At 43.4% G+C, this 26,696-nt stretch overlaps 1 protein-coding gene across 3 annotated transcripts in view; it reads left to right on the plus strand.

Annotated features, from left to right (window-relative positions):
- The window catches only part of LOC147604332 (uncharacterized), a 42,810-nt gene extending 23,695 nt beyond the window's left edge, over positions 1–19,115 (plus strand). For all 3 annotated transcript variants that reach the window (XR_015265478.1, XM_086795720.1, XM_086795725.1), the window contains one exon: positions 18,567–19,115. Coding sequence is in view for 2 of the 3 variants with exons in the window: in XM_086795720.1 (XP_086651846.1) it covers positions 18,567–18,656 (90 nt within the window). In the remaining variant the exon portion in view is untranslated. The remainder of the gene's footprint in view (positions 1–18,566) is intronic.
- The last annotated feature ends 7,581 nt before the right edge of the window (positions 19,116–26,696 follow it).

Consider the following 26,696-nt stretch of genomic DNA (forward strand, 5'->3'; position numbering starts at 1 on the left):
TAGTGGTCAATCTGCTTCGAGCTTCTACATCGAAATTCGAGCTATTTGTTTAGTACTGTTTTCATATGTACATGGACATCATCTGGTTCTCAGAACCCATGGAGCATTGTATTCTTTAAATACTCCCAATAAATATATCATATATTGAGGGGGGGGTCGGCCCGTTCCGGCCCCAGTGCTGGTGTCCATCTTTCCATTTCTGTTCATTTAAATTTCAAGTTGTTTTAAGTTGTCCATTTCATATTTGTGGTTTTAAAGTTGTGCTATTAAACGTGTAGGTGTCCAACCGAGTCTTTCCCACTTGACGGGATCGGTTTCATTGGTATCAGAGCACGGTTGTTTCCCTCTTCCTAGTGGGGAAACGAACCTGTGTACTGGACATCCCGCTTTTTAGCAAACTTAAAACACAATGGACAGCCAAGGCAACCCTTTGGAAGTACCAAATTCGAGGGGTCCCTCTAGTGCCTCTCGTGGGTCTGATGCCCTGCGTGGTAGGCACAAGCCCCTTGAAAGGGTTATGGATAGTGAATCCAAGGGTCAACTGTCTCCAGGAAAGACAGTTATGCTTGAACAAGACCCTGATGCTATGAGGGCTGAAATGGAACATATGAGAAAACTTTTGCAGGCTCAAGAGCAAGAATTGAAGTTTTTGCATGAAGATCCTCATCTACAAAGTGCTATTGAAGCCAGGAAGGCTGATGCTATGGTTGATGTAACCTTTGAATCAATGGCTCGTGAAGTGGGCAAGAAACCAAGGGAGTTGGCACTTGCCTATCTCCTTCGCAAAGGTGATATCAAAGAGGGGGATGACGGAGAGCTAAAATTCAGAAATCCACCTCGTTTGAAGCATGGAGATCCCGCATCTCAGAGGCTGAAATCTTTTATGCAAAAGGAAGAGGTGACTGTCACCTCTCGACATGCATCTTCTCCCCAAGGCACTAAGCCTGACAGATTTATGTATGCCCCCTTCTGACTTCTTCTGCCGGGACTAAGGTTGACTGCAGGAATTGAATCCTTTGAGCCAAAGACTTCTTTAAAATGGCAAATGGTGGTAAATCTGCACGGTAATACCTGAGTCACCCCTAACCTGTCTGTGGAATCCTTTCACACACCATCTCCATCGTTTCTGAACCTCTGAACCTCTTGAGGCGATGTTGGAGCAAACTTCCGTCTTCTTCTTTGAAAGAGAACTCCCTATTGCCAGTTGAAGCCCAAAACTCCATTTACTGCAAGATCTTGAGAACTAGATTTAACTGAGCGGAAGCGACTAACATGCTAACTTACTGAATGAAAATGATCGAAGGCTAGTAACAACCTTAGGCTAAGCTAAACTTCACTTAATGATGCTTAAGAGATAAGACAAAGTTATCCATGCTTAAGAGATAAGACAAAGTTATCCATGCAATGCAATGCAGCTATATTATATGCAATGGTTACCAAAACCGATCCCGTCAAGTGGGAATAGACTCCGTTGGACTCCCACACGTGTAATAGCACAACTTAAATATCACAATTTGAATGGACAACTTAATAACAACTGAAAATTAAAATGAAATGAAATGTTGATCAATGGACACCAGCACTGGGGCTGGAACGGGCCGACCCCCCCCAATATATGATATATTATTGGGAGTATTTAACAAATACAATGCTCCATGGGTTCAAAGAACCAGATGATGTCCATGTACAACTGAGATGAATACAGTACCAAACAAGAGACTTGAAGTAGACGTTCGAAGGAGTGTGACCATTTGAGTGGTCAAGTCTCTACGGTCCTGTGCCTTCACTGGAATCCGCGGAGAGCGAGTGGGGTTTCCTTCCCCACCTTGGCCCACACGTGGGTGTCCACTTTTAAATGAATGTGAACTTACAACCTTATAAAAATAAAGGTTAGAAAGAAAGCTTTTAAACAAACAAGTGCAATACACTTACCACTTGTTCACACGCAACAAAACTCGTCAGAAGACAGAGCAAACTTCATGACTCACTGGCAGGCATCCCCGCTCAGTAAGTGGCACGTCAAACGGGCAAACACAAAAATACAAGTCATGCGAAAACAGTTCCAAACATGCAAAACATGAATGCATGTGCAACTAGTATCATGGACATATCTCCCGTTCATGGAACAAGTACAAAACATCTGTCGGGCACAAAAATGGCACAACAGAAAACAAATCCCGGTCTTCCTATGGAGTGACAGTCCCATAGGTAAGACACAGATCCAAGCACGAGCCTCCCTATGGAGTGACAGTCCCATAGGCAAGATACGGCACAAATACTGGCTCTTCCATGGCGTGACAATCCTATGGATAGAACACAGTCCAGCACCAGTCTGGCTCCCGTCCATACGACACCATCCTGCTAACACACGGGTGGCACCAGTCTGGCTCCCGTCCATGTAAAGCAAAAATACTGGCCCCTTCACATGAGACACCGGCCTGGCCTCAAGTGAACGAGACACAAATCTGGAGATGGACCAAATGGTTGGCCAATTGGTGACATCCCCCTGGGCTTCTAAAGAGTTGTCCTCAACTGAAAAACCTCAAGATATGCCTGCAACAACTGTGGGTAGTCAATAAAATAATCCTCATTTACCCACTTTGCATCAATGGGCAAATAATTTTTGAACTTCACAAGGTATCTCCTGGAAAGCTTTCCTGTAGGTAGCTTTCGCTCCTTGTGAAAGACAATCTGTTCTGGCTGGAGGATCTCCTCAAGCTCATCATTCTCTGGCGGATCTTCTGTGACAGGCTCGTCAGGATCTGGCCCCACATATTTCCGAAAAGGACTCACATGAAATGCATTGTGAATCTTCCAATGACTAGGTAAAGCAAGCCTGTATCACACTCCATTGATCTTTTGAATCACCTTGAAGGGTCCATAATAGCGAGAAGAAAGCTTAGGATATGATCCTTCTCGTCCTGGCCTCTTCCGAAGCCTAGCCTTCTCAAATTTCAGCAAAACCCAATCACCTTCTTTGACTTGCATGTCCCTTATATGCTTGTCAGCAGTCGTTTTATGCTTATCTTGTGACTTGCATGTCCCTTATATGCTTGTCAGCAGCCGTTTTATGCTTATCTTGTGACTTTGCAATGGCTGTCCGTACCTGAGCAAAGACTACATCCAAGTCACGAACATACTCATCAGCTGCAAAAATCTCATCCTTTGTACGAAGGATGGGTGGCAATACCATTGTGCCATAAATAATTTCAAACGGGGCCTTTCTCGTGGAGGCATGGATCGTATTGTTGTAGGCAAACTCAACAAGTGGAAGATACTTCTCCCATGCAGTTTTTTGATCTGCCACATAACACTTCAACAAATCCAACACTGCTAAATTTGCAGCTTTACTTTGGCCATCCGTTTGGGGATGATAAGCTGATGAAAACTCAAGTTTAGTGCCCATATTATCAAATAAAGCCCTCCAAAAGCGGCTCGTAGTCCTGGGATCTCTATCCCCAACAATGGATTTAGGCATACCATGATGTTTGAAAATGTTAGCAAGAAAAAGCTTTACCATATGATCAACTTTATTTTTTTTTTTTGGAAAAAAGATCCTTCTATTAGTTAATGAGAAAACGCCATAAGGCTACAAAGCTCACCTCACAAGGAGGGATAATAAACACAGTGAACACCGGAGCTCCACCCCCGTGGCTGGCCGCTCTCTGGGGGGGGGCTACCTAGTAGTACATGCGGGAGGTGAGAAGAGCCAAACCGGAGGCCTGTAGTGCCACGTGACATCCTCGCCTCTCGCGATGAGGAAAGGGCCAGGCTGCCAAGTGCGGAGGAACGCTTTGCGGCGACCTCTCATGCGATCCGAGTCGCCCTGAAGTTTCCCCCAGTGTCATATGATCAACTTTTATGGTTTTCTTGACGGGCAAGAAATGAGCTTGCTTGCTAAACTTGTCCACAATAGTCCAAATAGCATCATTCCCATGCTGGGATCTAGGCAAGTCCATAATAAAATCCATAGTAATACTTTCCCAAGGTTGCGAGGGAATAGGCAATGGCTGAAGCAAACCTGGAGGTTTTTGCCTGTCAAATTTCACCTTTTGGCAAGTAATACATGCACGTACATAAGCCTCAATGTCTTTACGCATGCTTGTCAAAAGAAATATCTCTCAATCATGCGTGTAGTAGGCATGATACCTCTATGACCAGCATAAGGTGGAGCGTGACATTCCTCCATAACCTTTGGACGCAAATCCTTTACCACACATAGACAGTTATCCTTCATAAGATAACCCTCGTTGATAACATAAGAGGCATGTGAGTGACCAGCCATCAAATCAGTCCATTTATGGCAAAAATCAGCATCCAAATGATACAAATCTCGCATAGCAGATAAGTCTCCATGAGAGGCCACTGAAACTGCAGCCACATAAGGCCTCCTTGATAATGCATTTGCCACCACATTTTTCTTTCCCGGAGTATGCACAATCTGAAAATGAAACATGGAAAGAAAGTTTGCCATTCTCATTTGCTTCTCCGAAAGCTTTGTTTGAGATAGAAAGTATCTCAAGCTTTGATGATCTGTCTTGACTACAAATTCAGTCCCAAGAAGATAATGTTTCCATATCTTTAAGGCATGAATTACAGCCAAGAGCTCTTTTTCATAGATATCCATATGAAGCTCAGCATCATGCAAATGACGGCTCTCATATGCAATTGCATGTCCTTCTTGATTTAGGACAGCCCCTATACAATCGCCACAAGCATCACATTCTACTACGAATGACCTTTGCAAGTCAGGAACAATCAATACGGGTCCATATATGATAGCATGCTTGAGCTGTAAAAAGGCATCGTGTTCTTTTGAAGTCCATTTGAGAGTGGTTTTCTTCTTTGTGAGATCATGTAGAGGGGTGGCTATCATAGCAAAATGCCTTATGAAACACCTATAATATGACAATAATCCCAGAAAACTACGTACTTGATGTACGTTTTGCAATTCTGGCCAATTCTGAATGGTCTCTATCTTTGTAGGATCCATTGTTACTCCATTCTTGGATACAATGTGACCCAAATAATGTATCTCTGAAAGGAAAAACTCACTTTTCTTGGCATTAATGAAAAGTTTATGCTTCCGCAACTCTTCGAACACTGTGACCAAATGAGTTCTATGTTCCTGCTCATCCTTGGAGAAAACCAAGATGTCATCAAAGAATACACCTGTGAATTTGCTATGGGATTGGAATATCCTATCCATCATACAATTAAACGTGGCAAGAGCATTGGTGAGACCAAAAGGCATCACCAAAAATTCATATAATCCAAAAGCTGTCCTGAATGCAGTTTTATGGACATCTTGTGGCACCACTCGTATTTGGTGATAACCACTCTTCAAATCAAGACGGCTGAAACAAGCCGAACCATCAAGCTTATTCAAAATATCATCAATACGCGGAATTGGGAATCTATTCTTGATGGTAAGCTTATTTAAAGCTCTATAATCCACACACATGCGGAATGACCCGTCTTTCTTTTGAACAAGAAGCACGGGAGAGCAATAAGGTGAGGAGCTCGGCTGAACCAAACCTTTCTCTAAAAGCTCATTTACCTCCTTCATGATCTCTTCTTGTTGTGCGGCACTCACACGGTATGCGGGTTTGTTAGGTGGAGAACTACCTGGCACAAGATCTATGCGATGATCCTCGGGCCTTTGGGGAGGTAATTCAACTGGCAATGCATCAGAAAAACAGTCGTTGAATGCATGAAGAAAATTCAGCCTATCGTAAGTCATAGCATCCACATTTTGTTGATTTGGTACAATGCTATCACGAACAAAAACCAAGTACGCAGAAAGACTCTTTTTCATTGCTTTATTAATTTGGATGTGAGATACAAGTGGGATGGAATCCCCTTCTTTGCTAGCATCAATGAAATGCATGCAGCCTCTATGCATAAAAGAAATCATGTTGGTCTTGTACTCTTTGCGGGGCTCAAGCCTATGATGCCATGGCTTGCCCAACAATACATCACATCCATTTAGTGGTGCAACTAGGAAATGTTCATTATCAAGGTAGCCTTGGATATGTATGCGCAACTTCCCTATCAATGGGGTAACCTGCACCTCTTTACCAACAAAGGCAACTTCTGCTTCAATTTGAGGTTCCATGTTCTCAACCTCAATACCCAAGGCAGCTGCCGTTTGTATAGAAATGATGTTGTCGGTTGCACAATCGTCAAACATGAATAAGGCGGGCTGATCCTTGATTTGACCCCAAGCTTTGCATACCATCCGCTCTTTTGCATCATGTTCTGTGTTTCCCTGCACATCGGGAATTGCATGCACATTAGCCTTGGTTTGCTTATCCTCATGCTTTGGTGTGCGGTCAGGGCATTGTCGAAACATGTGCTCTTTGCTGCCACAAGAAAAACATTTTCCCTCCTTGGCATATTGCTCTCTTTGCTCGGGGGTCAAGCCAAATTTGTTCTTCTTTGGGCCCTGATCTTTAGATGAGGTATTTTCAGCTTTACCTCCCTTGTGGGTCTCCCGGAAGTTCTTTTTAGGTGGCTGTCCACCTTTTTGCAGATTTGGGACAGCCTTGTCTTTCCCCTTTGAACCGCCTCGATCTTGCTTAATTTTGAGCACCAATTGCTCCGTAGCAAGAGCAGAGGCTGTTAGCTGTTGCAAAGTATGTTTCGGGTGCAATTCAATGCCCGAACGATAAGCTGGTTGCAATCTAGAGCGAAACTTCCTCTTTCTTTCATCCTCAATGATTTGCATAAAAGGAGTTATCTCAAGGAACACTTTTCAAAACTTATTGACATACTGTTGCACACTTTCATTATCTCTTTGCTCAAGTCTATCCCACTTTTGGGTGAGAGTTTGCTCCGCATTAGGTGGCAAGAACTGAGCATAAAATCTGTCTTTAAACTCTTTCCAGGTGCAAATAGGTCTTTGGTGATCTTTTCAGTGATCCACCAATGAGGAGCGGTCCCCTTCAAGAACATGCTAGCATGGCGTACTTTAGACTTCTCAGTGAAGTCCTCATGGCTAAAAGCAATGTCAAACTGTGCCACAAATGCTAACACTTTGGAAGCATCATGCTCTCCATGAAAAACATCAAACTTAATGGACTTGTCACCTGCTTTAAATTCCTTGAGCTTTCTGGCATGAGACTCGTGGTCCTCTCTTTTTCTTTTCCCTTTATCCAACGGGGCAGCCCTATCTTCATGGGCTCCATGGGCCATCATGGAAGTTTCATGAAGCATTGTGACATATGCTTCACGAACTTGAGAATCAGATGCATGTGACTTTTCTGCATAAGGCAATGTCTCTCCATGAGACAACTCAGTAGGTAAAGCTCTTCTAGTGGCAGACCTGTCACCCCTACCATAGGATACATGTCTTGAATGCATGTGACCATCATGCCCTCCATGAGCACTAGCATACATATACCTGTCAGGCTTTGTGCCTTGTGGAGAAGATGCATGACGAGAGGTGACTATCACCTCTTCCCTTTGCATAAATGACCTCAACCTTTGAGATGCGGGATCTCCATGCTTCAAGCGAGGTGGATTTCTGAATTTCAGCTCTCCATCTTCCCCCTCTTTGATGTCACCTTTGCGGAGGAAGTAGGAAAGTGCCAACTCCCTTGGCTTCTTGCCCACTTCCCGTGCCATAGACTCAAAAGTCACGTCTACCATTGCATCGGCTTTCCTTGCTTCAATGGCACTTTGCACATGGGGATCTTCATGCAAAAATTTTAGCTCTTGCTCTTGTGCTTGCAAAAGCTTTCTCATATGCTCCAATTCAGTCCTCATTGCATTAGGCTCTTCTTCTTGCATGACTGTCTTTCCTCGAGACAGTTGTCCCTTTGAATCACTATCATTTACCCTCTCAAGGGGCTTGTGCCTTCCTTGTAGAGCATCAGAACCATGCGAGGCTCTTAATGGGCCTCTCAAAATGGGCACTTCCAAAGGGTTGCCTTGGCTGTCCATTGTGTTAAGTGTGCTAGAAGCGGGATGTCCAATACACAGGTTCGTTTCCCCACTAAGAAGAGGGAAATAACCGTGCTCTGATACCAATGAAACCGATCCCGTCAAGTGGAAATAGACTCCGTTGGACTCCCACACGCGTAATAGCACAACTTAAATATCACAATTTGAATGGACAACTTAATAACAACTGAAAATTAAAATGAAATAAAATGTTGATCAATGGACACCAGCACTGGGGCCGGAACGGGCCGACCCCCCCCCCCCCCCTCAATATATGATATATTATTGGGAATATTTAACAAATACAATGCTCCATGGGTTCAAAGAACTAGATGATGTCCATGTACAACTGAGATGAATACAATACCAAACAAGAGACTCGAAGTAGACGTTCGAAGGAATGCGACCAATTGAGTGGTCAAGTCTCTACGGTCCTGTGTCTTCACTGGAATCTGCGGAGAGCGCCCCACTGGTGTTCCAGGACCACGCACAAACAGGCGCTCCCGTACTAACGCCTGGCTCTCCCGATCTCGGCACCCATGGACCGTGGTTCTCCAAAAGCTTGGACTACCCGGCACCGAACGGGTGTTAGCGGTAGAGAGAATCCTTTATCAGATTTACAACAAAATCCTTTACTTAAATTTGAATCCACTTACTTGTAGCTCGCTAATGGAAAGGCGTCTGTGTGCAGCTACTAGAGATGGACACCAGGGCGCAGCAGCCTGTCGAGGAGGAGGAGCAGCTGCCTGTGTAGTAGGTGTAGCCGCCTGAAGAGGGGAGGCGCCGAGCCGCCTGTAGCCGCCTATGGAAGGGAGGCGCAACCCCACGCAGCCGCTTGTAGAGGGGAGCGCAGCCCCACGCAGCCGCCTATAGAAGAGGACGCAGCCGCCTATTGTGGAGGAGATGCAGCCGCCTGCAAGGGAGGAGGAGGAGGTGCAGCCGCCTTTGGAGAGGAGAAGGTGCAGCCGCCAACTGAAGAGCACAGAAGCCGCCTGTGGGGTGGCGCAGCCGCCTGCAGGGTAGAGGGAGCAGTCTCCTATGGAGAGGAGAGCGCAGCCTGCTGGAGAGCAAGCGTAGCCGCCTATGGAGGGCACAGCCGCCTGCTGGAGAGGAAGCGCAGCCTACTGGAGAGCAAGCGCAGCTGCCTGAGGGGTGCAGAAGCCACCTGTGGCAAGGAGGCACAGCCGCCTGCAGTGGAGAGGCGCAACCACCTGTGTAGAGAGAGCAGCCCACCAACGTGCAGCAACCTGAGGAAGGCCGACAGATGACTTGTGTGCAGCTGTTTGAGAGCTCCTTTGTAGATGTTGGAGAGAGAGAACATGACCACAGCTGGCCGGCTCCCCAAGCTTGCATGGGGGCGGCCAGTTTCAAGGTGGGGTGTGGGTAGGTGGCCATGCACCCACCCCCACACATAAAGGGTTAAGAGTGGGGTTTCCCTCCCCACCTTGGCCCACACGTGGGTGCCCATAAGAAAGCTTTTAAACAAACAAGTGCAATACACTTACCACCTGTTCACACGCAACAAAACTCGTCAGAAGACAGAGCAAACTTCACGACTCACTGGCAGGCGTCCCCGCTCAGTAAGTGGCACGTCAAACAGGCAAACACAAAAATACAAGTCATGCGAAAACAATTCCAAACATGCAAAACATGACATGATATCCTTCTCCTTGTATACACATACAAGGGTAAGCAATTATCCAAAATGCATATTTGCTAAAAACAAAACAAACAACAATGGAAAAGCACTTCTCTTGTTTGTCAAGTTCGTCATGTGTCTGGAAGAGATTGTTGTGGGCTTCGATATAATAACCCAAATACTAATAACTTGGTCCAGGTACAAAAGTGAAGTTTGGGCTTCCAAAACATATTACATAAACTCATATATCCATAAGCCAGGCATTTTTATGCTCATTCTTACTATGCATGTCCACTTCTATAAATGGATAGATCGTAGTGTTTAATCACACTATTAGCTAGTGTTTATATTCCGATAGGATTGTCTTCACACAAGAGTATGAAAGAGCCAAGGCTCTGATATCAATGTTACGTGCACACCCATCAGGTGTACAAGTGGCATGGCATCATGATGCATTAATCAGGACATTTAAGTATTATTCAGGCATATATTAGCATAAGAATGTATATGGGGGTGTTTTAGCACCAACATCAGTACCACAGTCTTCATGAGCATGTAAGGCATTTATTTGCATCAGGTCGGGGCTGTTAGCACCAGCCGACAGCACATTATGGGCAGCCGACAGCAGTTATGCATTTATGGCAGGTCGTGAGCATCTGGGGGGCTGGCCGACTGCAGCACACTGGCCGACCAGCAGCCATGTTCACATATATATAGAAGCGCATCCATTCAGTCCATATCTCAGTTCAGCAGCGCATAGATCATCGTCTCCTAAGCGTTTCCTTCTCAGGCAACAAGGAGAGCATCAGTTCGTCATCAGTTCATCAGCGTTTTTCAGCATAGACAGCATCAGGTCCAAGCTTCTCTTCAGTGTTTCCTTCCCAGGAGACAAGGGAAAGTCAGTGGGACAACAGTTCATCCAGCATATAGTCATCAAATCAGCTTATTTAGCACCATAGGCAGCATATTCAGCACATAGTTCATTATTCCTACCTCCTACATAGAGGGAAGCCGGCATCGGCATCGAAGGGTGGACCTCAGCATTGGAGCAAGGAACAGTCCTCATCATCAGCATTCAGCCCATCCCTCTTATCCCGAGAAGGATCTTCATCTAGGACAGCATCATAGATCTATTTAGATCTCATTGTAAACCCATTCATCTAATATAGCTGCATTGCATTGCATTGACACTATTTGTCTCTCTCTTAAGCATCTTAAGTAAGTTTAGTTAGCCTAAGGTTGTGATTACTACGATCAACCCCCCACATGTCACATTGGTATCAGAGCGTTACAGGGTTACCAGCCTTAGATCATTTTCATTCCATCAGTCATTCAGTCAGACATCATGTTAATTGCTTCCGCACAGTTAGACCCAGTTCTCAAAATCTTGCACGCCATCCTTAGGGATTTTCCCTTAGGCATGCATTAGTAACCCATCCATCTGCATTCTTGCACAGCATATAGGGTTGCACATGGCCTGCATAGCAGACATCCTAGCAGTCAGTCTTGCATCTGCAAGGCATACATGTTTGCCCATGAATTCTCTGGGGAAGAATGACATCCATCATCAAAGGAGTACATAAAGTTTTGGGCTTCAACTGGCAGCAGTGGGGGGTTCTCTTCCACAGAAGAAGACGGAAGCTTGCTCCAAACAATGCCCCAGGAGGTTCAGAGGTTCAGGAACGACGGAGATGGTGGGTGAAAGGATTTCACAGACAGGTCAGGGGTAACTTAGGTATTTCCAAGCAATTTTAGCACTATTTGCCATTCAATTCCCGCAGTAGACAAGTCTTTGGCTCAAAGGATTCAACACCTACAGTTGACCTCAGTCTCGGCAGCAGAAGTCAGAATGGGGCAGTGGTTTCAGTGGAGAAGGATCAACAGAGGAGTCGAAAGGTTGCCAGGTATACCACCTAGCAACAGTTTAGCAGAGGGGAATGTCACGTGCACACCCATCAGGTGTACAAGTGGCATGGCTGTTGGGGTAAAGGCATTATGCCCACCCTTATAGTGTGTACAAGCCCATAAGTTATAGTACATAGTACACTTAATACTTTTAATGTACTAAGTGCACTATGTGTACTAGTGCAATATACATGTGTGATAGGGGAGTCACACACTCATCTCCATGAGTTGACTTATCCCCACAACTCTCTCTCTCTCTCTCTCTCTCTCCCTTGTTTCTCTGTGTATGTCTTCCACATGAATCTCTAACCCTAATTCTCTCTCCCATTCAACTGGTATCAGAGCCTTGAGCTTAACTCAGCAGTGGAGCAGTCGTACTGGTCGTGCTGAATTCTGATCTGAGGGTCGGTCTGCAAATCTCAGAGAAATTCAAAAATTAAGAGGTATTTGCCTTCAATTTTGGGAATTTCTTATCAATTCAATCAATTGAGCAGGTACAGGTGCCGAATTGCTCAATTTTTGAGCAAAATTGGCAAAATTGAGTGACATTGGTCACAATCAGGATCAATTTGCAGGAAATTGGATGTCGAAATTTGGGGCTTTTGATGTAATTGTGCAATTAAGCACTCATACATGATGTATGATGTGAGAAATCGCACATTCGGGCAAAATTGCAGCAAATTGCAGTGCAAATCAAGGGGCTTTTGTGCCGATTGGATTGATTTGCATGCAGGCACTCACAGTTGATGCTTTGGGCAATGTGTTGATGCTTGACAAGCACTCAATGTGCTTGTAAATCAAGGGGCTTTCATGTATTGGATGTATATGTGGCCAGGGGGAAGCATCGCGAAGACTCTGGATGCCTTCATGTGCGTCAACGTACCATGTATGATCAGCAATTGATCTTAAATCAAGGGGCTTTTCAAGATTTTATGCTTGTTGAGCTTGGCAAAGCAGCAGGCAAGACATTTATGCCTTCAATCCTCAGAAATCAGCTTGCAGTCAAGGGGCTTTTGCCCAATTTCTGTTTGGGACTGTTGTATGCAGTGTTCGGGACTGTAAAAGTCTGATTTTCACTCATTTGGACAGCCAGGAGAGCATTTATTGCTATTGTACCTGCTGGTACAGACTTCGTACAGCTTTGTACAAGTTTTGGCATGGCTGCACATTGATTTGAGTGACCAAAAGGCTCAATTTCAGTTGCTGTACTTGCCGGTACAGGTTTGGTACATCATTGGTGAGCACTTAGTACTGCTGTACAGTACTTTGGAAGGGCAACAGAGCACATTTAAGTTGCTGTCCTAAATCTGCAGCAACCAGATTTTTGTGATTTCATCACATACAGTGGGAGTAGAGTTGCATTTGTGCTTCCGCAGTGGGAGATAAAGCTTGAGAGAACAACTGGGAGCACTTTGTGTGCTTTTGGTGCAGTGTTTGCACATTTTGCAGGGAGTCAGGCATTGACAGGTTGCATATTGCTATGGAAACCACAGGTGAGAGCTCTTCATTGCTTCACATCAAGAAGCTTGAAGGCTCACATAACTATGATATTTGGCAAACCCAGTGCTATAATGTGTTGCTCCAGAAGAAGCAGCACAAGCCTATCAAAGAAAGGGGTGTAAAGCCCGCTTCTCTTACTGCTGAAGAGTGGGAAGATATGGATGAGCTGGCAAGATCTACTATCATGTTGTCTGTGTCAGACTCTTTACTTTTCAGCATTCGTGAAGAGAAGACAGCTTGGGGAATGTGGTAGAGATTGCAGGACTTGTATGCCCAGCAAAGTGCCTCAAGCAAAGTGTATTGGTTGAAGAAACTCATAGGTCTTCAGATGAAGGAAGGGGCGTCTATGACAGCCCATCTAAATGAGTTTAATGGTATTGTCAGCCAAGTTATAAATCAAAAGTTGGCAATGGACGATGAGTTCAAAGCCACTTTTCTTTGCCAGAGAGTTGGGACACATTCAGGACAGCCACTAGCAATTCGAATGCTATGCTGTCATATGCAGATGTTGAGGGTGCTCTTCTTCAAGAAGAGATGAACAGGAAGAACAATTCTGTTGGAAAGTCCAATGCAATGAATGCACGTGGGAGATCCCAGCAAAGGGGTAAAAGCCAAGAACGGGGAAGGAGCAAGTCTCGCTCCAAAAAGGACTTAGAATGCCATTATTGTGGCAAGAAGGGACACATCAAAAAGCAATGCTACAAATGGAAAAATGATCAAAAGGAAAAGGGAAAAGGCAAAGACAAAGACAAAGATGAAGCCAAAGATGTAAAGCCAAAGGGCAAAAGTGGAGTCAAGATTGAAGAAATCAATGTGTCACATGCAGGTGACAGTGAGGATGAGGTCCTATTCACGTCTTCACTTGATGCCCATTCACTTCTTACAAGAGATGGTCATGGTATGCACTCGTGGATCATTGATTCAGGTGCCTCCTTTCATGTCACAGGTTGCAGAGACTTGTTTGTCAGGTATACTGCTGGCAATGAAGGAGTAGTTTATTTGGGTGATAACCATGCATGCAAGATTCTTGGCAGAGGTGATGTGAGGCTTGTGTTTTCAGATGGCTCACAGCTTATGCTCCATGATGTCAGGCATGTGCCTGAGATCAAGAAGAATCTGCTTTCTACTGGACAGCTTGATGATGCTGATTATGTTACCACATTTGGTCGTGGAAAGTGGAAGATTAGTAAGGGCTCACTTGTTGTTGCCAGAGGCTCTAAGGTGGACACTCTTTACTTTATGCATGCAGGTGTTTGTCACCATGCTAATGTAAATGCAACCGAGCTGCCGGAAATATCTATGTGGCATAGCCGGTTGGGACACATGAGTGTCAAAGGAATGGAGCAATTGTCTCGTTTGGGTTACTTGCCTTCTCTAAAGTTTTCAGTTTTGTGAGCATTGTATATATGGTAGGCAACTACAGTGCCCCGACAAGAAAGCTCTTGGACAGAAAGATGCTCAGTTAGAGCTTGTGCATACAGATGTATGTGAGATGCCTCAGCTTTCTTTGGGAGGGGCAAAATACTTTGTGTCTTTTATAGATGATGCCACACGCAAGGTGTAGGTTTATTCTCTTCGTTTGAAGAGTGATACATTCTCAGTGTTTGAGAAGTTTGTTGCTCTTGTTGAGAATCAAACTGGCAAAACACTGAAGGCTTTGCGTTCCGACAATGGTGGAGAGTATATATCCAAACAGTTTCAGGACTTTTGTGATGCTAAAGGCATCAAGAGGGAGCTCTCTACTCCTTATGATCCTCCACAAAACGGGACAGCAGAGAGGATGAACAGGACCATTCAGGAGAAGGTCCGTTCTATGTTGTCACATGCTGCGTTACCTCATGGTTTTTGGGCTGAAGCTGTTATGACAGCCGTTCATCTTATAAACAGGTCACCTAACACGAGGCTTGGTGGGAAAGTGCCAGAAGAAGTATGGACAGGGAAGCCTCCGTCATACAAGCACTTGAGAGTGTTTGGTTGCGTTGTGTACGTGCACATACGCAGGGAAATGCGCACCAAACTTAATCCTAAGTCTCACAAATGCATATTCCTAGGATATGGTGACAAAGGTGAAATGGGGTATAGACTTTGGGATCCCGTGAATAGAAAGATTATACGCAGCAATGATGTCATTTTTGATGAAACATGCATGTATAAGGAGCTTGCAAGGCAACAGGAGCCTGCAAGGCAACAGGAGCCTGGCAGAGTCATCTTTGATGATGATGGACATCATGGACAACAACAAAGGGCTGTAAATCAGCCATTACAGCAGCAAAACCAGCCCTTAAATGGTGCTGAAAATGGTCCAAATGGACAGCTAGAGATGGCAGAAAATATCCCTATGGATATGCCACAGTTAGAGGAAATACCGGGCATGATATTTCAGCCTTATGGCATGGAACAGGAGCCACCAATGGGTGATATGCAGGCTGGACAGCAACCTGCAAATGATGGTCATTGGGTACGGAGGTCCACTAGACCCTCCAGAGCCCCTGACAGGTTTGTTCCAGGGGTTGACTACTTGATGCTTACTGACTCTGGGGAGCCCTCATGTTACAAGGAGGCTTTACAGAGGGCAGACAAGGCTCTTTGGGAGCGTGCCATGAAGTCAGAGATGGATTCTCTGCACAAAAATGGAACATGGAAGTTGGTGCATTTGCCTGCAGGCAAGAAGGTTTTGCCATGCAAATGGGTTTACAGGCTCAAAGTTGCACCAGATGCAAAGCCAAGATACAAAGCCAGGTTAGTGGCTAAGGGCTTCAAGCAGGAATATGGTGTGGACTTTGATGAGATCTTCTCTCCAGTGGTCAAAATGACCACACTTAGAGCTGTGTTAGCTTTGGTTGCACATGATGATCTGGACTTGATTCAGATGGATGTGAAGACTGCTTTTCTTCACGGTGATCTCCATGAGGAGATATATATGCAACAGCCAGAGGGTTATGCAGTGAGTGGAAAGGAGAAGCTTGTATGCAAGCTGAAAAAGAGTCTTTATGGGCTCAAACAGGCACCAAGGGAATGGTATCATAAATTTGATACATTCATGAAATGACAGAAATTCAGGAGAAGTGACATAGATCACTGCTTATACACCAAGAAAGCTTTGGATGGCAGTCTATTGATCCTCATCTTGTATGTTGATGATATGTTGATTGCTGGGAAATCTCATAAGGAGATGGATGCCTTAAAAAAGAGGCTGCATCAAACCTTTGATATGAAGGATTTGGGTGATGCAAATCACATTTTGGGTATGCGGATACTTCGGGACAGAAATCAGCATGTGTTGTATTTGTCTCAGAAGGAATACATTGGCAAAGTTTTGTAGAGGTTCAATATGGACGGGGGGAAAAAGACTAGTACTCCTTTGCCTCCATATGTGAAACTCAGTGCTATGGACAGCCCACAGTCGGATAGTGACAGGGCTGATATGGCCAAGATTCCGTATGCTTCAGCTTGTGGCAGTCTCATGTATGCCATGGTTGCTACTAGGCCAGACATTGCATTTGCAGTGGGAGTGGTTTCTAGATACATGGCCAACCCTGGCAAGAAGCATTGGGAAGCAGTGAAAGGTGTCATGAGATACCTGAAGGGCACACAGGATATGTGCATTTGCTTCGACAAACAGGATGCATTAGTGCATGGTTACACGGATTCGAATTATGCCGGTCATCCAGATAACCGGAAGTCTACTACCGGTTATGTGTTTACATTCATAGGAGGTGCTGTGTCATGGATATCCAGGATGCAGAAGTGCACTGCCTTATCTACTACAGAGGCCGAGTATATTGCAGCCATAGAGGCTTGCAAGGAGGCATTATGGCTATCTCGGTTAGTGGTTGATTTGGGCTATACAGGGGATATTCCATTGTTGCATTGTGTACTTTTAATGTACTAAGTACACTTAGTACTTTTAATGTACTAAGTGCACTATGTGTACTAGTGCAATATACATGTGTGATAGGGGAGTCACACACTCATCTCCATGAGTTGACTTATCCCCACAACTCTCTCTCTCTCTCTCTCTCTCCCTTGTTTCTCTGTGTATGTCTCCCACATGAATCTCTAACCCTAATTCTCTCTCCCGTTCAATGGCATCATCAAGCATTAATCAGGACATTTAAGAAGGGTGGACCTCAGCATTGGAGCTAAGGAACAGTCCTCATCATCATCAGCATTCAGCTCATTCCGAGAAGGATCTTCATCTAGGACAGCATCATAGATCTATTTAGATCTCATTGTAAACCCATTCATCTCATATAGAAGCATTACATTGCATTGACACTATTTGTCTATCTCTTAAGCATCATTAAGTGAAGTTTAGTTAGCCTAAGGTTGTGATTACTACGATCAATCCCCCACATGTCACAATCAATGTATCTTGGAGTGGGACAGGTTTTTCACTAAACATTGACCATTAATGCAATTTAAGTGTTTAATTGTGTTAATGGTCAAGTGTTTTGTGAAACTCTGTCTCACCCCGAGTTACATGCGTAAGCACTACACCAAGGTGTGATGCATCCTCTCTACTGCCTGACATATTGAGGACAATCAACATGAGTAGAAACTCAACTCAGTCAATCATTGACTAGCTGAAGTGTCTAAAAACTCCTCTTAATCACTGTCACGGTAATGGTCGTGCTAAACAACATCGAATGTTCTAGTGCTGTAGGCGCTCTCCTCCAAGCTGTGGCTCCATGTCTCCACCGCATGATCAGTACTTGCAAATTCCAAAGCATGTGGTGAAAAATAGACCAATTTCAGCTCCCATATTCTTCAAAATTTAGGGCTTAACCAGTGAAAAACAGCTAAATTGAAGATCTTGCATTCTCCAAAATTTTGGGGTTTTAAAAATCAGGGAAAAATTACAGAATTGAGGCCATTTCAGTATCATAAATTTGGGGCTTTCACGTAAGTGTTGATTAAATCATCAAATTGGAGGCAGTGCCTTAGCAAAAGTTTGGAGTTTTTCCTAAATATGGAAAAAATCAATTTCCAAAATCAGGCAACATGCATCAAATTGAAGCTTATGCATCAACGAAAGCCTTGGTTTCTTCATCTGTTGCTTCAAATTTGTGCACATTGAGGTTCTTTGCCTTGGCCTCTTAGCCTAAAAAGTTGGCCCAAGTCTTGAACGTTTGGCAATGCCGTTGCCTCAGTAAGGTGTTCCTTAACGTCCTCAATAAGGTGGTTCTTTAACTTCTTGGGCTGATCTTTCTCCCTCCAATGGCTCCCCCCAAAGTGTTGCCTATAATCTAGGATGCATCTTACCTATACTTAGAAAAAGAATACCACGCCTGTGCCCTGTGTGTAAATGATACATCTTCCCGTTGTCCTCCCTGGTGGCTCACAAACCCATACAAATAATTCTAACAAAAACCATGGTGTTTATAATGTGAGGTTGCTTGTAAACTATTGCCTTCTCTCAGAGTGTATTTGCAGTTGCGGTTTCTTTTTTTTGGGGGGGAAAGGAGGTTGTTGGGGGTTGGTTGCTAATAATGACTCCTGGTGAAACTGCCTTACAATGTCTTGGCTTTTGAAGATTGCTTCAAGCTCAGTACTTAATATTTATGTTGTTCAGATTTTCAAATGGAAGGCATCAATTGTAATAGCAGATCATAATGACGAGAGCTCTCTCAAAGTTGACGACTTAAGTGATCAGACATCTTGAGATAGTATGGTTGTGGTGGCCATGGTTTGTCGCACATCAACCTTGCTACAACTTGAATCAGGGAGGGTTCAGCCCATGGGCATAAACAGGAAGTACCAGTAAGATAAAGCAAAGTTACCACAAGTTTTATGTATACCATCTTATCTGCAGGCACATGGTGGTTTGTGCAGTTTTACCATCTTATCTGCAGGCATATGGTGGTGTGTGCAGTTCTGTTGTGATTAATAGTATGTTGATTATAAGCCAGGGCTGTCAGGAGTGTATACGGACTACACAATGAGGGTCAAATGACCTTCTGTACAGTTAAAAACCAGAACTGTATTTTATTCGACAGAGGCGGCAGTCCTTTAGTCTTCAAGGCTTATGCTTGAAATCACCATCATTGTACCAATTGACCTAAAGCTCTGTTTAAAGAGCACTCTTTACGAGTTCTAGATCAAATAAAGGAGTTTGTGAGCAGTCTCTTCTATGAATGCTAGTTCTTTTGAAGTGAGCCCCACATCAATCTGAGTGCCTTAGAAGAGGCTGTTTTTGAAGGCTGAGATCTCCAATGGCTTGAATGATGCAAGGTGAATGAGGAGAAAGGAGAATTTAAAAGGAAAGGGAAAATTAGAAATTCCTTGTTTTGTTGATTCAAAGAACTGCATTTTGTGACACAGGAGGGACTTTGACCATGGGTGAGGATTTGTTCTTTGGGAGAGAGAGAGAGAGAGAGAGAGAGAGAGAGAGAGTAATATTAACGTCTACAAAAGACCCCAAGGGCCTATGAGACCATAAGTGATTCAATGGTACCATGGATATACTGAGCCATGAGAAAAGAAAAAACGACTATCACTATATGTCACTGTCACAAAAAGAAGTTGTGAAAAGAAAGACAAGGCCAAGTACCATACAGACATTGTGTATACGTCACCGTCACAAAGAAGCCTTTGTGTCTCCGGACTCATGATGTGATATTCTCTCCACGTATGTGTGCATGGAAGCTATGCCCACAATCTGTTGGGGAGCCGGTCTGCAGTGTTGGAGAATGTCCCAAATTTTGAGCTGACTAGTTAGGGTTTGGCCCTCTAAAGGGCCTATGCATTGCCTCGAAGGACTCCACAAAGCAAGCTGTTGACCTGAGGCATACTCACTATGGGGTAGCTTGACTTGTAGGCTTCATCAATTTGGTTTTGTCGACCTTGCGTGGGTTGACCAGGAAGTTGGTGATAGATGTTTGTGTCAGTAATCTATCTCTATGATGGCTCAGCTCTAGTAAGCCTAGTTAAAGGTATCTCTCATCACTCACTGCATCACCCATATAGAGGCTTGAACCCCTTCTTGCAGTTCATACAATGGAATTGTCTTCATATGCCATGGTAAACTGGGTATCTAAGCATGTATTGCTCGTCTCATGGTCTTTGCCACACACAGTTTGCATATCCTTCCATTCTCATGGGATGCCCTTTCCTCTCCTCATCTCAATCCTAAGGTGGTGTGATGAAATCCTTAGCTCCCCAAGGGCAATACCACGGTGTTGCAGATGTGCGGAGATAGCTGAGCCTCTCAATGAATCCATCCATTCTCATGGGATGCCCTTTCCTCTCCTCATCTCAATCCTAAGGTGGTGTGATGAAATCCTTAGCTCCCCAAGGGCAATACCACGGTGTTGCAGATGTGCGGAGATAGCTGAGCCTCTCAATGAATCCATCCTATTTGACCCTCATAAAATTGTTATCTATAGAATCGAAGCTTTGGGGAAAGCTCGCTGAGGGACATGTCCCGCTTGTGTGAAGTCATGTAAAATCATTGAGATGATTCGGTTCTCATGTTGTGAAAGATCTAGGAGGGGGGAATCTAGGATATACTCAAAAAAGAAGATACATTTGAAGGCTTTTTGACTTAGAATACTTACCAGTTAGTAGTAAAAATTCTAGTTCTTAGAAGTTTTGTATCCTTTGTTGGTAGGTTGTTGCTATCCCTCGTTTGAAGAGAGGAGAGTCTCGATGACTATTCGTTCACCAAAACCAGAAGTCAAGATTATGGTGGAGAAAAGGGCTCAACCTGGACATTTCTCAAGAAAACCAAATAATGGTTCATGTATACCATCAACTGCTATGGCCCTTTTGTCTTGTCTAGAGGAGTCTAGAGCTAGTTGTGGGAGGAGGTCTTTGTCCAAAGTGTAGGCATGATGTAGCAAAGGTACACGCTCACGATTATGTGTGCGCTTCCCAGTATCACTCTAATAACAAACTAGAATATTGATTTATATATTTTATGCAACAATTTATTCTTTGTTTATTTGTAGTGTAGGCCTACATTGAGAGAAAGTTACGAAGTGTGCACTAATCTCTAATGAGTTTTCATTAGGTTTACCTTAGTTTGTGGGAAGCCCTTGTGCCATAGAAAAAATGCGGGGAACAATCCAATGTCATGAGGCTTTGTCCAACCACAGTCGGGAGCACAAACAACTCAATTGAGAAACAAAATTACCATGGTCTAGCACACAAATGCATAGTCGGGGTTTGTCACTCACCTTGTGAAAGCTTGTTGTCTGTGATTCTTGTAGGAGACGATGTTGCCGCGTAGCCATAGCCAAAAGCTTCACTCCGCCACCATCGCCGCACTCCAAAGGAAGCTCGACCCTCCTCACAACTTGATCTCTCATACTCTTTCACATGCAAGCAAGCAAGCACACATAAAAGCTCAAACAAACAAGCAAGCAATAGCATAAGATAGTAGATAGAGAAGAAGAGCACTCTATTTAATTAGCATAAAAGAATGGGTGGTGAGGGTTACATTTTAGGTTTTCTAGGCGACTTCTAGGATTCACAAGCTTGGGCGGTCAAAGTTAAAAGTTTGGACCTCAAGCTCATTTGGCCATTCTAACTAGTGTAAACACCTATTCTAAAGGTGGCACTCTCAATCTAGGATAACGTGGTGTGCCTTTAATAGACAAGCGTCGAGTACATACGTAAAATCTAGAATACATGGTTTTTCAGTGAATACTAGCCATTCTGACGCATGTGGCCCAAAGGAGGTGAATAATACGGTGGCTGACATCGATGCTATAGAGGTCTCCAGAAAAGATTAACATGCTTTCCTTCCTGATGCAGATTTCGTCCTTGGAAGATGTTGATGAGTCGATGTCACATATAAGGTGTATTGTGATACCTACACAAAACACAAGTCAACAAGTAAAATCTTGTAAAAAGAAACAAGGAGTGGAAAGAAAAGGATGTGCATGCATGGAGTGTTTCTTTTTGGTTATGATTAGTCTAATGTTATCACGTGTCGTAAAGAGAAAAGTTAAGGCCAATGTAACTTAGAGGTTGGTAATAAGTCTATACATACTTGAACTGATCGTAGTCACATGTCTACGGTTATGGTTCAGTCTCAAGGTACATAGACTTTATAAAGTTAGAAGGTATATGCTAAGCCTATTGGTAAGATTGAAGATGATTAGATTTTATTGAGGTGGTTTTTTTAATAATTTTTTAAATATATAAGGTTTAGACACCAACCCATGGAGACCAAGGCAATGGTCTACAGGCCTTCGCTAAGAGTATCAAAGGACCACCAAGAATCTCTTGATTACGGTGCTAGCATAGCCTCTATTTTATTAGCTTATTTTTGACACTCCCACATGGCGATATTTTTCATCTTGGTCGCTTTTTTGTTTTGTTTTTGTTTTTTAATTTTTTTTTCATTACTACTGACCTAAAGGATTATAATATACCTAGAGGCTTCAATAAAAGCTGAGTGGGAGTACATGGTATACTCCATCGGCACATTTCGAAGGTCAGTCAGGGATAAATAGGTTTATTACTGAGTCTAAGAAATAGTAGGCCTTAGGGTTTCTCTAAGAAACAAACATAAGAGAATTTAGTCTAGTCATAAATTCATTTAGTTAATGCACGGAGGTGAAGTGAAGAACAATTTGAAAGATTAAGTCACAGTTTAGGATACATTTGAACAAGTCAAAAAGTCCAATCCATATCGAGATTGCGTGTGTTGTTAAAATGGATTTGGTGCACTATGATGGAAGTCTTTAGACCGCAACTCGATAACTTGTAAAACAACTTTATCTAGCAAGCTCATAGTCAGATAACCATAGTTCATAAGCAAGCATTAATTCGACATCACTAGGTGGGTCTTCCTCCTCACTTATTCCTTCTAAGATATAATGTGATGCTGGATGAGTAGGTAATGATCTCAATGCATTTTGGCTATAAAATGGCATAGACACTACAGGTAAGGTGGTCAAGCATCTCATGCCCTAAAAAGCCGCAATAAACTCCCTTACTACTATTGAGAATGGACATGGTGTGGGTAAAAGTATGAAGTGATGGGGTGAGTGCACCATAACTCTCTTACCTCCATTGCTCGTCTGCTTCCTCAAGGGGTATTCTTACTTGATCAGGTCCATTGACCGCATAAAGGTTAGGGGTAAAAGTATCTCATGAAGTGATGGGGTGAGTGCACGATAACGCTCTTACCTCCATTGCTCGTCTGCTTCCTCAAGGGGTATTCTTACTTGATCAGGCCCATTGACTACATAAAGAACACTCAAGTCATCATGCCTTTGCAGCATTACTCCTACCATTGATTGGAGTAATGCCGTTCCATATCATCAAAAATAGGTTCTACACTGTTAACAAAGATGGGATGATGCAAACAACATGCACTACTCACATGCATGGCATGGAGCAATGGGGTGAACTTGCAATAAAAATAATTCAACAAATGCATGTTCACAACAAGTCTCCCCCTAAATATGCATAAAAGTAACGAGAGTGGGTCTGGAAAGGTGGTATGCTAGTCACTCCCTGACAATACCATTCATGACAGTCCAGGTCTAAGATAAGTGCATTTGTGTCACACCAAGTGAAATCCATTGCCTGATACCTAAAACATCAACTATTGGTCTTACAAAAAAAGCCAATACATTGAGATTGTTCATTCTCTTGTTCTATTGTTATTGTGCACCTCTCTTATCTCTTTTTTTTGGATGTGGGGGTTAGTGTGTGTATATTTCCTATAAATATGTATAGATGTACTATTTCCTTCGCATATGGATGTGAAGAATTGCTGGGGAGTGGGGAGATGTTCTGGGGGGTAAAGATTTAAGCTCCCTTTCTACTGTAGGTCATCCCTGGACTTCACAGAGGCTTATGTAAGCTTTATGTAGCCATCCTCTCTAGCTTTTATCCACTTGGGATTCTTGCCTTTTGCGGCGCACATGGTTGTTGATGCTATTGAGTAATCAAGGACTAAAGGTGGCAAGAAGCTTCATAAGCACGGATAGAACTTGCAAGTTCTTGGAGACGCGTTGACGTTGATGCGAGAACTTGTTGAGTGGCAGGCCTTTCCTCAGGTAGTACTGGGCTTTCTTGAAGGGCTTTTGAAAATGGAGTCTTGTCTTGCATTGAAGAACTCATTAAGGCCTCATGGGATGGAGATGCTTTTTTGGACTCTTCTTTTCTTAAGGGGTAGGCCATCTTTTGAATAGCTTTCGGAATCCAAATCTTGTGGGATGTTGGTAATGAAGTGATGATGAGATTATAGACATCTACATCCTCTTCGGAGCCCCAATCCATGTGTTACCCTCGTAGTAGCCTTTAGCTTAAACAAGACAAGTTGAAATCCATCGAGAGGTAACCTATGGTTTGGATTGATTTTTGTTGCGCGACGGAGCCTCTTGGGTTTTTTGATAGTGGGTTGGCGATTGAGAACATGTGAAGAGGATTTAGGGACCCACTTAAAGGTAGGTTGTGGCTTTCTTTGCTCATGCTCTATTGGTAGTTGGTTCTATATAGAGGTAGATGCAAAGGTGGAGCTTGAAGATGAAGAACCTTGTGGTGGTGAAGTGGATGCCGATGTGGAGGGAATGACATTGTGTTGTGTCGATGGTGAGACTTTGTCTTTGCGGCATTCAAATGATTGTTGTTGTGCTGGTCTAACACATTCGATATGGAGGCAATGTTCATGGAGTGTAAAAGTGTAGGGTTATGATTTTTTGCCATTGAGACGCTTCTTATGGTCCACTCAATTTTGCATTGAGCGGCTATCATCTAGGTCCGTTCAAGAACGACATGTTCTTTTGAAGTTCCTGCGGGGTGGGCATGACCAAAAAGCTACCAACCAAGTGCCCGTTATCACCATAGATGATAGTTTTGAAGTTCCTGCGGGCAGGCATGACCAAAAAGCTACCAACCAAGTGCCCGTTATCACCATAGATGATAGTTTTGAAGTTCCTGCGGGCATGACCAAAAAGCTACCAAACCAAGTGCCCGTTATCACCATAGATGATAGTTTTACGCAAATCATGTACTTTGGTATTTTTGGCACTTATACCCTCTATTATCATGTTAGACTTTTCAAGTCTAATTGATTCCATGTAGCAAAGGAGAGTAGATTGTGACTAGCACACTTGTCAAGCATAGCATTATAGAACACTTTACCATAGGGGCTAGGTAACTCAATGGGTGTTTTGAGAGTTGGGATGTGATACTCAATGTTGTCAATTACCTCTCCAACATAAGCTTGTGCAGTAGGTCTAATGTTTTCTTCTCGATGTTGTTGAAGTTTTGCTCGTCTTTCCCTTGCCTCGTCTTAGGCTTGGATCTTCTTTTGAGTAGCCCTTTCCTTGGCGGCTTGTTTTTCATGAGAAGAATGTAAAGATTCTTTAGTAAGAGGTCCATAGTATTTTTAAAACTTACTACCATTAAGAAAACCGATAGTTTCAACTTCATCAAGAGTCTCAACAAGTATAGTACCTTGTGGTGTAACTTCACAAACTCTAAATGGTCTCTTTCCAAAATATTTGATCCTTTTCTTTTCACTACAAATCCCATACATAAGTACAAGATCTCGTACCTTGATCTCCTTGTCCTTGAGATTTTGGTCAAACCACTTCTTTCCTTGGTCTTTTTCTATCAGCATGTTTTGCATTACAATTTGTCTTTCCTCTGTAAGTTATTCTAAAACAAACAACCAGTTAGCCAATTCATTACCATTAAGCTTTTCAATTACAGTTACCCTTAAGCTAGGGATCATGAACTCCCAAGGCATTACTGTCTCAAGTCCATACACCATCTTAAATGGCATGCAAGCAATTGCAACTTTGTATGATGTGTGATAGGTCCATAAAGCTATTGTGAGCTTAGACTCCCAATTAGTGCATCAAGCCTCAACACTCTTTGTCAACATCGAAATAAGAACGTTGTTGGTGCTCTCTGCTTGGCCATTTGCATGTGGTTAATATGGCATTGACTTATGGTGTGTGATCATGAATGTGCTAGTGAGATTTTTGATAACATTCTTGATGAAGTGCTTACCTTGATCACTTACTAGCTCAAACGGACATCCAAAGTGGGTAATGATGTTCTCATATAGAAACTTAGTAGTCCCCATGGTATCCACTTTTCGTGAAACTCTTGCTTCAGCCCATTTGGTTACATAATCTATGACAAAAATGATGAAGCGTGCTTATGTGCCACGTGTAGCATGACTAATAGGGCCAATGAAATCTAAGTCCCATTTTTCAAAAGGCTAGTCGACTTTGACAGGACATAATGGCATCATGTCCTTCTTTTGTGGCTTGGCACAACGTTGGAACTTATCACAACCTTTTACAAATAGCGCACAATCCTTAAAAAGCGTTGGCTACTAGTATCCTGAGTGGAGTATTTTCCTCGCTGTGATTTCTTTTAAAAAATGTCCATGTGCTGCCCCTTGGTGTGCTTGTTCCATGATCATGAGGTATTCTTCCTCCTGTGGGTAGCCTCTAAGAATATCATCCTTACCTCTTCTATAAATAATTTTGGCAATAAGTTGGTAAGGCTTACTCTCTTTTAGCAACTTTCTTGCTAAATCTTTTCTCATTTCCTTTCCTTCTGGAAAATCATTAGCTAAAAAGTTAACGATTTTCTCACTCCACTCTGGAATACCCCCTACCTTGAATAGTGTAGCATCTGGTAACTCATCACTCATCAACTCCAATTGGTGCTTCACCAATTAGGTATGCGGGATAGATGATCCGCCATGACATATTTCTTG

Source organism: Cibotium barometz, chromosome 62 (genome assembly GCF_041138505.1).
Source record: "Cibotium barometz isolate CiBa-2024 chromosome 62, ASM4113850v1, whole genome shotgun sequence".
In the NCBI taxonomy this organism is placed as follows: Eukaryota; Viridiplantae; Streptophyta; class Polypodiopsida; order Cyatheales; family Cibotiaceae; genus Cibotium; species Cibotium barometz.